Source organism: Chiloscyllium punctatum, chromosome 7 (genome assembly GCF_047496795.1).
Source record: "Chiloscyllium punctatum isolate Juve2018m chromosome 7, sChiPun1.3, whole genome shotgun sequence".
Lineage (NCBI taxonomy): Eukaryota > Metazoa > Chordata > Chondrichthyes > Orectolobiformes > Hemiscylliidae > Chiloscyllium > Chiloscyllium punctatum.
The window spans coordinates 95,147,425-95,161,083 of NC_092745.1; the positions used below are offsets into that span (position 1 = coordinate 95,147,425).

The 13,659-nt window shown below is 55.4% G+C and overlaps 1 protein-coding gene across 1 annotated transcript in view; it reads left to right on the plus strand.

The window, feature by feature from the left end:
• ccdc17 (coiled-coil domain containing 17) overlaps nt 1-13,659 on the plus strand; it is a 117,843-nt gene that overhangs the window by 13,831 nt on the left and 90,353 nt on the right. Inside the window, exon 2 of the mRNA XM_072573268.1 lies at nt 2,135-2,293. Within this exon, the coding sequence (XP_072429369.1) occupies nt 2,135-2,293 (159 nt within the window). The remainder of the gene's footprint in view (nt 1-2,134; nt 2,294-13,659) is intronic.

Consider the following 13,659-nt stretch of genomic DNA (forward strand, 5'->3'; position numbering starts at 1 on the left):
AATTGTATTCGCTTCCACTGGAAACTTCCATTTGTATTCGCTGCTTCTGGCAGCTTGTTCCATATACACACCATCATCTGCGTGAAAAAAAAATCTACCTCTCCCTTCCACCGACTCTTCTGTATCTCTCCCCTCTCACCTTAAATCTATTCCCTCTAGGTTTACCCACCCTTACCATGGGGAAACTCTGTCAGCTATCTACCTTATCTCTGCCAGGTCCCCATACACTCTCCTATCCTCCAGCGAAAAATAGTCCCAGCCTATCCAACCTCTCCTTGTGACTGAGATCTTCTGGTCAAGGTAGCATCCTACTAAATCTTTTCTGCACACTTTAATGATGGCCTTTCTATAGTAGGAGTTCTGAAGATGGGACACTGGACCCGAAACACCTCTAGATATCATCCCCTGATATAAGCTCTGAAGCACTTTATTTCTCCAACAAGGTCAATACTAACATTATCAGGATAATCTTCCATTTAATGTCTTCACTCAGTTGTTTTTCTGATGTATCTAAACCAACCAAAAAAAATTTTAAAAGCTTTGTTTGATACAATTGAATAGATGAAAGGCCATTTCAGAGTCAACCACATTGCTGTGGATCTCGAGTCACATGTAGATCAGACTAGGTGACGATGGCATTTTTTTTTTTCCTCGGTCATTCATGAACCAGATAGGTTTTTAATAACAATTGGCAATGATTTCGTGGTTACCATTAGATGAACTTTAAGTTCTTGATTTATTGCATTCAAATTTTGCCATTTGCCATGATGGAATTTAAACCGATGAACCCAAAGCATCAACCTGGGTCACTGGATGACGAGTCCAGTAGCAATTCAATGACATATCAACAGACCTAACAGAGTGTAAGTGTGTTATGCAGCATCCTGAGGTCAAGTTTGAAACCATTGCCTTGAAATATTAAAGATTTGGCAGCATATTGATTTTATTGAGGATGCAGCTACATTTTGGCTGTTTGCGATATAATGTTATCCACCACCAAAATGCAGGAAAATGATTACTTCAAGCATACAGTACTAAGTAAAAGAAGGAAAATGATTAACCAAAGCTGAAAATAATTTTCAGTTGATCAAGTTTCTGCTGAAAATACTGCTGCCCTGCGTAGATGAGGACCTGATGTTACCTTTGTGAATGATTTTCCATTGTATATTCCTCCCTGTGTGCCTGATCACAGTTTTGTTCCAGAGGTCCCAAATCTACTTCCCATCAGGAGTGGTTTGTTAGAAAGTGTTTCTGCATACTCTTTGACTGTCATGGTCTAGTGGCACAGGGAAGCAGTGACTTTGCTGCTTGGCTGGGCTGCAGCTGCCCATTCCCATTCCTCAAGACCCTGCACATTTTAATCTTTGCAATTGCTTATCTAATGCCATTTGAAAGCCACATTTAGGCACTGCCTTCTCGATCCTAATCACACTGCATTAAAAAGATTGTAACATCACATTGCCTCTGCTTCTTTTGCCAGATAACTCAAAATCCTTGGATTCTCTGCCCTTCTGCTAATATGAATAATTTCTCTGTGTATGTATTCTTTCTACGTATACTGTTTCATGAATTTGAACACATTGACCAAATCTCTTTTCAACTATCTTTGGTGATGCTGGAATTGACGTGTCTCATCCTTGCCACAATTCCCATTCTACCTTCTCTCATGCCTCTGAAATTGTCACATTTTCTGAATTTGCGTAGGTAATGGAAATGCAAGAAGTGTACACAGAGACTGCGAACTGAGGTGCATAATATTGCTGTGTGTATGTGGTTCAGTGTGCATCACAAGATATTCCCGAAATACTAACCTCTAATTTTGGCTTTCATCCTAATCCTAAATGAATTTGAAGTCACTTCAGACTGTTTCTTCCTAATGTTTTGCTCACTGGCTGTGAATTTATATACATATCCAAATTTTCTCACATTAAAGTATGCACATAGAGTCTTGCAATGCAGTACTGTATGTTTACAAAAGTGTTGATTCCCTGCAGATCATTTGTCTTGATGTTCTCACTGCAGAACAATAAAAAGACACCACAAATTTAACTAGTGGATAATTTGTTCATTTGATGGGTATTCAAACAGACAAAGAGAGAATCTTTATCCCCTAACATGGATGCTTCATATCTAGGACAATGAAACTAAAAAGGGAAGATTCCAACAGCAACAAGAGGAAGTGAATCACCTTGATATTAATCCACTGAATGAAAGAGAAAGGAAACTCTTGCAGGAACGGCAACCTGAAATTGGTTTGTCTGATGGTCATACCTTTAGAAGATTAACTGAGGAGGTAAGGCAATGTTACATGAATCAATAGGAAACTATATATTAATGAATGAGGGTGATATGGGAAGAAGTAACAATGAGACTGAAATTAATGGTGTGTTTACAAATGCTAAAACCTGACTACTTTGTCACTACAATAAAAATGTTGTAGCTTGATCTTATGAACTGCAAAAGGCAAACAAAATTGTCTCATCCAACTTCCAGCTAGCACACTTCCAGATCATTACAAAAAAAACTGCAGATACTGGAAATCAGAAATTGCTGGAAAATCTCAGCAGGTCTGGCAGCATCTGTGGAGAGAAATCAGAGTGAATGTCTTGGCTCCAATGATCGTCCTTCAGGGAAGGTGTTCTGAACAAGAGTCACTGGGCCCAAACATTTAACTGTTTTCTCTCTACAGAAGCTGCCAGACCTGCTGAGTTTATCCAGCAATTTCTGATTTTTGTTCCAGATTATTACAGTTGATGAAAACATTATTGTTTTTGGTGGGCTGTGTGAATAAACCTGCATCCCAACTGACTGAGGCAATCTCACCCACTGTTACATCCAATGAGATGCCTTCCTGGTCTGTTGTTATTTATCTTGCAACTGCAACCATGTAGTAACGGGCCTTTTATATTTTGCTGCACCACAACAGCTTATTTCTACTGATGGCCTTGACAGGTTATCAGTATTGTATTCAAAGTTATATATGTGGCACCAACACCTTTCTCCCTCTCTCACTTTGTCTTTGTCTGTCTGTCTGTCTCTTCCCCACCACTCCACCTCCGCCCCCCCCCCCCCCCCACCCCCAACCCCACTCCATATCCTGCACCTCTCACTCACGCGCTCACTCTCTCCCTCTATCTTGGGCTCTCTCGATCTCCCCCGCCCTCTCTCCCCTGCCCTCTCACCCCCGCCCCCTCCCTCTCCCCCGCCCCCTCTCTCTCCCCCGCCCCCTCTCTCTCCCCGCCCCCTCTCTCTCCCCGCCCTCACCCTCTCCCTCTCCCGCCCTCTCCCTCTCCCGCACTCTCTTTCACACACTCTCCCCCCCCGCCACTCTCTTCCCCCCCCCCGCCACTCTCTTCCCCCCCCCCGCCACTCTCTTCCCCCCCCCGCCACTCTCTTTCCCCCCCCGCCACTCTCTTTCCCCCCCCCGCCACTCTCTTTCCCCCCCCCGCCACTCTCTTTCCCCCCCCCGCCACTCTCTTTCCCCCCCCCGCCACTCTCTTTCCCCCCCCCGCCACTCTCTTTCCCCCCCCCGCCACTCTCTTTCCCCCCCCGCCACTCTCTTTCCCCCCCCCGCCACTCTCTTTCCCCCCCCCGCCACTCTCTTCCCCCCCCCGCCACTCTCTTCCCCCCCCCGCCACTCTCTTCCCCCCCCCGCCACTCTCTTCCCCCCCCCGCCACTCTCTTCCCCCCCCCGCCACTCTCTTCCCCCCCCCGCCACTCTCTTCCCCCCCCGCCACTCTCTTTTCCCCCCCGCCACTCTCTTTTCCCCCCCCGCCACTCTCTTTTCCCCCCCCGCCACTCTCTTTTCCCCCCCCGCCACTCTCTTTTCCCCCCCCGCCACTCTCTTTTCCCCCCCCGCCACTCTCTTTTCCCCCCCCGCCACTCTCTTTCCCCCCCCCGCCACTCTCTTCCCCCCCCCGCCACTCTCTTTCCCCCCCCCCGCCACTCTCTTTTCCCCCCCGCCACTCTCTTTTCCCCCCCGCCACTCTCTTTTCCCCCCCGCCACTCTCTTTTCCCCCCCGCCACTCTCTTTTCCCCCCCGCCCCTCTCTTTTCCCCCCCGCCCCTCTCTTTTCCTCCCCGCCACTCTCTTTTCCCCCCTGCCACACTCTCTCGCTCTCTCTCCCACCCCACACTCACTCTCTCTCTCTCCTGCCCCACCCCACACAGTCTCTCTCTCTCTCTCTCCCCCACCCCACACTCTCACTCTCTCCCGCCTCTCTCTCTCTCTATATCTCTCCCACCCCACACTCTCACTCTCTTCCCCCACCCAACACTCTCTCTCTCCCACCCCAGTCTCTCTCTCTCTCTCTCCCCCCACCCCAGTCTCTCTCTCTCTCACACACACACTCACACACACACACACACACACTCTCTCTCTCCCCCCCCACCCCACTCTCTCTCTCTCTCTCTCTCTCTCTCTCTCTCTCTCTCTCTCTCCCCCGCTCTCTTCCCCCCCCCCGCTCTCTTCCCCCCCCCGCTCTCTTCCCCCCCCCGCTCTCTTCCCCCCCCCCGCTCTCTTCCCCCCCCCGCTCTCTTTTCCCCCCCCCGCTCTCTTCCCCCCCCCGCTCTCTTCCCTCCCCCCGCTCTCTTCCCCCCCGCCGCTCTCTTTCCCCCCCCGCCGCTCTCTTCCCCCCCCCCCGCTCTCTTCCTCCCCCCCCGCTCTCTTCCCCCCCCCCCGCTCTCTTCCCCCCCCCCGCTCTCTTCCCTCCCCCCGCTCTCTTCCCTCCCCCCGCTCTCTCCCCCCCCCGCCGCTCTCTTCCCCCCCCCGCTCTCTTCCCCCCCGCTCTCTTCCCCCCCCCCGCTCTCTTCCCCCCCCCCGCTCTCTTCCCCCCCCCCGCTCTCTTCCCCCCCCCGCTCTCTTCCCCCCCCCCGCTCTCTTCCCCCCCCCCGCTCTCTTCCCCCCCCCCGCTCTCTTCCCCCCCCCGCTCTCTTCCCCCCCCCCGCTCTCTTCCCCCCCCCGCTCTCTTCCCCCCCCCCGCTCTCTTCCCCCCCCCCGCTCTCTTCCCCCCCCCCGCTCTCTTCCCCGCCCCGCTCTCTTCCTCCCCCCGCTCTCTTCCTCCCCCCGCTCCCACGCTCTTTCACTCCCCCCGCTCTCTTTCCCCCCCCGCTCTCTTTCCACCCCCCCGCTCTCTTTCCACCCCCCCGCTCTCTTCCCCCCCGCTCTCTTCCCCCCCGCTCTCTTCCCCCCCGCTCTCTCCCCCCCGCTCTCTCCCCCCCCCGCGCTCTCCCCCCCCGCCGCTCTCTTTCCCCCCCGCCGCTCTCTTTCCCCCCCCGCTCTCTTTCCCCCCCCGCTCTCTTCCCCCCCCCGCTCTCTTCCCCCTCCCGCTCTCTTCCGCCCCCCGCTCTCTTCCCCCCCCCGCTCTCTTCCCCCCCCCGCTCTCTTCCCCCCCCGCTCTCTTCCACCCCCCGCTCTCTTCCCCCCCCCGCTCTCTCCCCCCCCCCCGCTCTCTCCCCCCCCCCGCTCTCTTCCCCCCCCCGCTCTCTTCTCCCCCGCTCTCTTCCCCCCCGCTCTCTTCCCCCCTGCTCTCTTCCCCCCTGCTCTCTTCCCCCCCCGCTCTCTTTCCCCCCCCTGCTCTCTTTCCCCCTGCTCTCTGCCCCCCTGCTCTCTGCCCCCCTGCTCTCTGCCCCCCTGCTCTCTTTCCCCCCTGCTCTCTTTCCCCCCTGCTCTCTTTCCCCCCTGCTCTCTTTCCCCCCTGCTCTCTTTCCCCCCTGCTCTCTTCGCCCCCCCACTCTCCCCCATCTCTCTCTCTCTCCCCTTCCCGCTCTCGCTCCCCCCCGCTCTCGCTCCCTCCCGCTCTCTCTCCCCCCAACTCTCTCTCCCGCCACCCACCTCGCTTTCCCCGCCCACCTCGCTTTCCCTCGCCCACCTCTCTTTCTCTCGCACCCCATCTCTCTCTCTCCCCATCTCTCTCTCTTCCCCCATCTCTCTCTCTCTCTCTCCCCCATCTCTCTCTCTCTTCCCCCATCTCTCTTCACCCACCATCTCTTTCTCTCTCCCCCCCAATCTCTCTCTCTCTTCCCCCATCTCTCTCTCTCTCTCTCTCTCTCTCTCCCCATCTCTCTCCCCCATCTCTCTCTCTCTTGCCCCATCTCTCTTCACCCACCATCTCTTTCTCTCCCCCCATCTCTTTCTCCCCCGTCTCTCTCTCCCCGTCTCTCTCTCCCTTCACCCGTCTCTCTCTCTCTCTCTCTCTCTTTTCACCCGTCTCTCGCCTTCTCTCCCCCCCCATCTCGCCCTCCCCCCCATCTCGCCCTCCCCCCATCTCTCTCTGTCTCTCTATATCTCTCTCTCCCACCTTCTCTCGCTCCTCCCCCCCATCTCGCCCTTCCACCCCCCAATCTCACCCTTCCCCCCCATCTCTCTCTCTCTCCCATCTCTCTCTCCCATCTCTCTCTCCCATCTCTCTCTCTCTCTCTCTCTCCGCCCTTCTCTCTCTCTCTCCGCCCTTCTCTATCTCCCACCTTCTCTCGCTCCCCGCTTTTCTCTCCCTCGTGCCGTCTACCTCTCCCTCTCTCCCTCTTCCGCACTCCCTCATATTCACGCACTCTCTCTCTCACGCACTCTCTCTCTCTCTCACGCACTCTCTCTCTCACGCACTCTCTCTCTCTCACGCACTCTCTCTCTCTCACGCACACTCTCTCACGCACACTCTCTCACACTCTCTCTCCCCCCCACCCTACTCTCTCTCTCTCTCCCACTCTCCCACCCCACACTCTCTCTCTCTCTCTCTCTCTCTCTCTCCCTCTCCCTCCCATCCCACTCTCTGTCTCTCTCCCAACCCACTCTCTCTTTCTCTCTATCTCCCCCACCCCACTCTCTCTTTCTCTCTATCTCCCCCACCCCACACTCTCTCTCTCTCTCTCCCACCCCACACTCTCTCGCGCACACTCTCTCTCGCACACACTTTCTCACAATCACGCGCGCTCTCTCTCCCGCGCGCTCTCTCTCTCCCGCGCGCTCTCTCTCCCCCGCGCGCTCTCTCTCCCGCACGCTCTCTCTCCCGCACACTCACTCACACACTCTATGTCTCACACTCTCTCTCACACTCTCTATAACTCACACACTCTCTCTCTCTCTCTCTCACTCTCTCTCTCTCTCTTTCACACAATCTCTCTTTCACCCACTCTCTCTCACTCTCGCGCGCTCTCTCACGCGCGCTCTCTCACGCGCGCTCTCTCACGCGCGCTCTCTCACGCGCGCTCTCTCACGCGCGCTCTCTCACGCGCGCTCTCTCACGCGCGCTCTCTCACGCGCGCTCTCTCACGCGTGCTCTCTCACTCGCGCGCTCTCACACGCGCGCTCTCACACGCGCGCTCTCACACGCGCGCTCTCTCACGCGCGCTCTCTCACGCGCGCTCTCTCACGCGCGCTCTCTCACGCGCGCTCTCTCACGCGCGCTCTCTCACGCGCGCTCTCTCACGCGCGCTCTCTCACGCGCGCTCTCTCACGCGCGCTCTCTCACGCGCGCTCTCTCACGCGCGCTCTCTCACGCTCGCTCTCTCACATTCTCTCTCTCACACGCTTTTTCTCACACGCTTTTTCTCACACGCTTTTTCTCACACGCTTTTTCTCACGCTTTTTCTCATGCTTTTTCTCACACGCTTTTTCTCACACGCTCTCTTTCTCACATGCTCTCTCTCACAATCTCTCTCTCTCACAATCTCTCTCTCACAATCTCTCTCTCACACAATCTCTCTCTCACACTCTCTCTCTCACTCTCAATCTCTCACACTCTCACTCTCTGACACAGACACTCTCTCTCTCACACACTCATGCACATCTCTCTCACTGTCTCACTGTCTCACTCTCTCACACTCTCTCGCTCTCTCTCTCACACACTCTCTTTCACACACTCTCTCTCACTCACACTCACTCTCTCTCACTCTCTCACACACTCTGACTTTCTTGCACAATCTCTCTCTCGCACAATCTCTCCCACTGTCTCACTCGCGCTCTCTCACTCCCGCGCTCTCTCACTCCCGCGCTCTCTCACTCCCGCGCTCTCTCACTCCCGCGCTCTCTCACTCCCGCGCTCTCTCACTCCCGCGCTCTCTCACTCCCGCGCTCTCTCACTCCCGCGCTCTCTCACTCCCGCGCTCTCTCACTCCCGCGCTCTCTCACTCCCGCGCTCTCTCACGCCCGCGCTCTCTCACGCCCGCGCTCTCTCACGCCCGCGCTCTCTCACGCCCGCGCTCTCTCACGCCCGCGCTCTCTCACGCCCGCGCTCTCTCACACTTTCTGTCTCTCACTCTCACACACTGACTCTTTCTCACACCGTCACTCTCACACCCTCTCTCTCGCTCACACTCTTTCTCTCACACTCTTTCTCTCACACTCTTTCTCTCTCTCACTCTCTCTCACTCTCTCTCACTCTCTCTCACACACACACTCTCTCACACTCTCTCACTCTGGCTCTCTCACACAATCTCTCGCACACACTCGCACTCTCGCTCACACTCTTTCTCTCACACTTTCTCTCACACTCTTTCTCTCACACTCTTTCTCTCACACTCTTTCTCTCACACTCTTTCTCTCACACTCTTTCTCTCACACTCTTTCTCTCACACTCTTTCTCTCACACTCTCTCTCTCATACTCTCTCTCTCTCTCTCTCACTCTCTCTCACACACACACACACTCTCACACTCTCTCACTCTGGCTCTCTCCGGCTCTCTCTCTCACACAATCTCTCTCACACACTCGCGCTCTCGCTCACACTCTTTCTCTCACTGTCTCTCTCTCTCTCACACACTATCTCTTTCACACACTGTGTCTCTTTCATACTCTCACTCTCTCTCACTCTCTCTCTCTCTGGCTATCTCTCTCCCTCGCGCGCTCTCTCCCTCGCGCGCTCTCTCCCTCGCGCTCTCTCTCCCTCGCGCTCTCTCTCCCTCGCGCTCTCTCTCCCTCGCGCTCTCTCTCCCTCGCGCTCTCTCTCCCTCGCGCTCTCTCTCCCTCGCGCTCTCTCTCCCTCGCGCTCTCTCTCCCTCGCGCTCTCTCTCCCTCGCGCGCTCTCTCCCTCGCGCGCTCTCTCCCTCGCGCGCTCTCTCCCTCGCGCTCTCTCTCCCTCGCGCTCTCTCTCCCTCGCGCTCTCTCTCCCTCGCGCTCTCTCTCCCTCGCGCGCTCTCTCCCTCGCGCGCTCTCTCCCTCGCGCGCTCTCTCCCTCGCGCACTCTCTCCCTCGCGCGCTCTCTCCCTCGCGCGCTCTCTCCCTCGCGCGCTCTCTCCCTCGCGCGCTCTCTCCCTCGCGCGCTCTCTCCCTCGCGCGCTCTCTCCCTCGCGCGCTCTCTCCCTCGCGCGCTCTCTCCCTCGCGCGCTCTCTCCCTCGCGCGCTCTCTCCCTCGCGCGCTCTCTCCCTCGCGCGCTCTCTCCCTCGCGCGCTCTCTCCCTCGCGCTCTCTCTCCCTCGCGCTCTCTCTCCCTCGCGCTCTCTCTCCCTCGCGCTCTCTCTCCCTCGCGCTCTCTCTCCCTCGCGCGCTCTCTCCCTCGCGCGCTCTCTCCCTCGCGCTCTCTCTCCCTCGCGCTCTCTCACACTCTCTGTCTGACTCTCTCTCACTCTCTCTCTCTTTCACACACTCTCACTCGGACACTCTCACTCTGACACTCTCACACTCACACTCACACACACTCGCACACTCACACTCACACTCGCACACTCACACTCGCACACTCACACTCGCACACTCACACTCACACTCTCACACTCGCACACTCACACTCGCACACTCACACTCGCACACTCACTCACACACACACACTCACACACACACACTCATACTCACACACTCGCACTCACTCTCTCACTCTCTCTCTCACTCTCTCACTCACACACACTCACACTCACTTTCTCTCTCACACTCTCACTCTCACTCTGACACTCTCACACATTGTTTCTCACACACATTCTCTCTCGCACTCTCTCGCACTCTCGCACACTCTCTCTCGCACTCTCTGTCTCACACACACTCGCACACTCTCGTGCACAGTCTCTCACACTAATTCGCTCTCTCTTACACTCTCTCACACACTCTCTCACTCTCACACACACTCTCGCACACACTCTCACTCTGACACTCTCACTTGCACACTCTGACTCGCGCACACTCACACTCTCACACACACACCCACTCACACACATGTTCACTCCCTCACACACACACTCACACTCTCTCTCACACACTCGGACTCACTCTCTCTCACTCACACACACACACTCACTTTCTCTCTCACACTCACTCTGACACTCTCTCTCGCACATTCTCTCTCGCACATTCTCTCTCGCACATTCTCTCTCGCACATTCTCTCTCGCACATTCTCTCTCGCACATTCTCTCTCGCACATTCTCTCTCGCACATTCTCTCTCGCACATTCTCTCTCGCACATTCTCTCTCGCACATTCTCTCTCGCACATTCTCTCTCGCACATTCTCTCTCGCACATTCTCTCGCACATTCTCTCGCACACACTCTCTCACTCTCTCTCTCACACACACTCTCACTCTGACACTCTCACTCTCGCACACTCTCACTCTCGCACACTCTCACTCTGACACTCTGTCACGCACACTCTCTCACACTCACTCTCTCACACACACACACACACACACACACACATTCACTCCCTCACGCGCACACACACTCTCTAACACACTCATACATTCTCTCTCGCGCTCTCTCTCTCGCGCTCTCTCTCTCGCGCTCTCTCTCTCGCGCTCTCTCTCTCGCGCTCTCTCTCTCGCGCTCTCTCTCTCGCGCTCTCTCTCTCGCGCTCTCTCTCTCGCGCTCTCTCTCTCATACACTCTCTCTCTCATACACTCTCTCACACACACTCACACGCTCTCTCACTCTCTCACACACACTCTCACACACACTCACACCCATTCACACACATGTTCACTCCCTCACACACACACTCACACTCTCTCTCACACACTCGCACTCACTCTCTCTCACTCACACACACACTCACTTTCTCTCTCACACTCACTTTCTCTCTCACACTCACTTTCTCTCTCACACTCACTCTGACACATTCTCTCACACACATTCTCTCTCGCACATTCTCTCTCGCACATTCTCTCTCGTGCATTCTCTCTCGCACATTCTCTCTCGCACATTCTCTCGCACACTCTCTCGCACACTCTCTCGCGCACACACTCTCTCACTCTCTCTCTCACACTCTCTCTCACACACACTCTCACTCTGACACTCTCACTCTCGTACTCTCACTCTCGCACACTCTCACTCTCTCTCACACACACACACACACACACACACTTTCACTCTGACACTCTGTCACACACACTCTCTCACACTCACTCTCTCTCTCACACACACACACACACACACACACACACACACTCACTCCCTCACGCGCGCACACACACTCTCTCACACACTCATACATTCTCTCTCTCGCGCTCTCTCTCTCGCGCTCTCTCGCGCTCTCTCTCGCGCGCTCTCTCTCTCGCGCTCTCTCTCGCGCGCTCTCTGACACACACACTCTCTCTCGCACACTCACTCTCTCACACTCATTCTCTCTCTCTCGCACACTCACTCTCTCTCGCGCACACTCTCACGCACACTCACTCTCGCACACTCTCTCTCACTCTCACTCACTCACTCACTCACTCTCACTCTCTCACTCACACACACTCACTTTCTCTCCCACACTCTCACTCTCACTCTGACACTCTCTCACACACATTGTTTTTCACACACATTCTCTCTCTCACTCTTTCTCACTCACTCTCACTCTCTCTCACTCTCACTCTCTCTCACTCACACACACACTCACTTTCTCTCTCACACTCTCACTCTCACTCTGACACTCTCACACACATTGTTTCTCACACACATTCTCTCTCGCACTCTCTCTCTCGCACACACACACTCACACACTCTCTCTCCCTCACTCTCGCGCACACTCTCTCTCTCGCGCGCACACTCTCTCTCTCGCACACACACACTCTCGCGCACACTCTCTCTCACACTCTCTCTCGCACACACTCTCTCTCGCACACACTCTCTCTCGCACACACTCTCTCTCGCACACACTCTCTCTCGCACACACTCTCTCTCGCACACACTCTCTCTCGCACACTCTCTCTCGCACACACTCACTCGCACACACTCTCACTCGCACACACTCTCACTCGCACACACTCTCACTCGCACACACTCTCACTCGCACACACTCTCACTCGCACACTCTCACACGCGCACACACACACTCACACACACATTCACTCCCTCTCTCTCACACACACACACACACTCATACTCTCTCTCACACACTCTCACACTCTCTCACTCACACGCACACACACTCACTTTCTCTTTCTCACTCTCACTCTGACACTCTCTCACACATTTTCTCACACACATTTTCTCACACACATTTTCTCACACACATTTTCTCACACATTCTCTCTCGCACTCTCTCTCTCGCACAGACACACTCTCTCTCGCACAGACACACTCTCTCTCGCACTCTCTCACACGCGCACTCTCTCTCACGCGCACTCTCTCTCACGTGCACTCTCTCTCACGCACACTCTCTCTCACGCACACTCTCTCTCACGCACACTCTCTCTCACGCACACTCTCTCTCACGCACACTCTCTCTCACGCACACACTCTCGCACACACTCACTCTCGCACACACTCACTCTCGCACACACTCACTCTCGCACACACTCACTCTCGCACACACTCACTCTCTCACTCTCTCACAGTCTCTCTCTCTCACTCTCTCACAGTCTCTCTCTCTCTCTCACTCTCTCTCTCTCTCACACACACACTCTCTTTCACACTCTCACTCTCACTCTGACACTCTCTCACACACACTGTTTCTCACACACATTCTCTCTCGCACTCTCTCTCTCGCACTCTCTCTCGCACTCTCTCTCTCGCACTCTCTCTCTCGCACTCTCTCTCTCGCACTCTCTCTCTCGCACTCTCTCTCTCGCACTCTCTCGCACTCTCTCTCTCGCACTCTCTCTCTCGCACTCTCTCTCTCGCACTCTCTCTCTCTCTCGCACTCTCTCTCTCTCGCACTCTCTCTCTCTCGCACTCTCTCTCTCTCGCACTCTCTCTCTCTCGCACTCTCTTTCTTGCACTCACTCCCGCACATTCTCTCGCGCACACTCTCTCGCGCACACTCTCACTCGCACACTCACTCGCGCACACACACTCTCTCTCACACTCTCTCTCGCACACACTCTCTCTCGCACACACTCTCTCTCGCACACACTCTCTCTCGCACACACTCTCTCTCGCACACACTCTCTCTCGCACACACTCTCTCTCGCACACACTCTCTCTCGCACACACTCTCTCTCGCACACACTCTCTCTCGCACACACTCTCTCTCGCACACACTCTCTCTCGCACACACTCTCTCTCGCACACACTCTCACTCGCACACACTCTCACTCGCACACACTCTCACTCGCACACACTCTCACTCGCACACACTCTCACTCGCACACACTCTCACTCGCACACACTCTCACTCGCACACACTCTCACTCGCACACACTCTCACTCGCACACACATTCACTCCCTCTCTCTCACACACACACACACACTCATACTCTCTCTCACACACTCTCACACTCTCTCACTCACACGCACACACACTCACTTTCTCTTTCT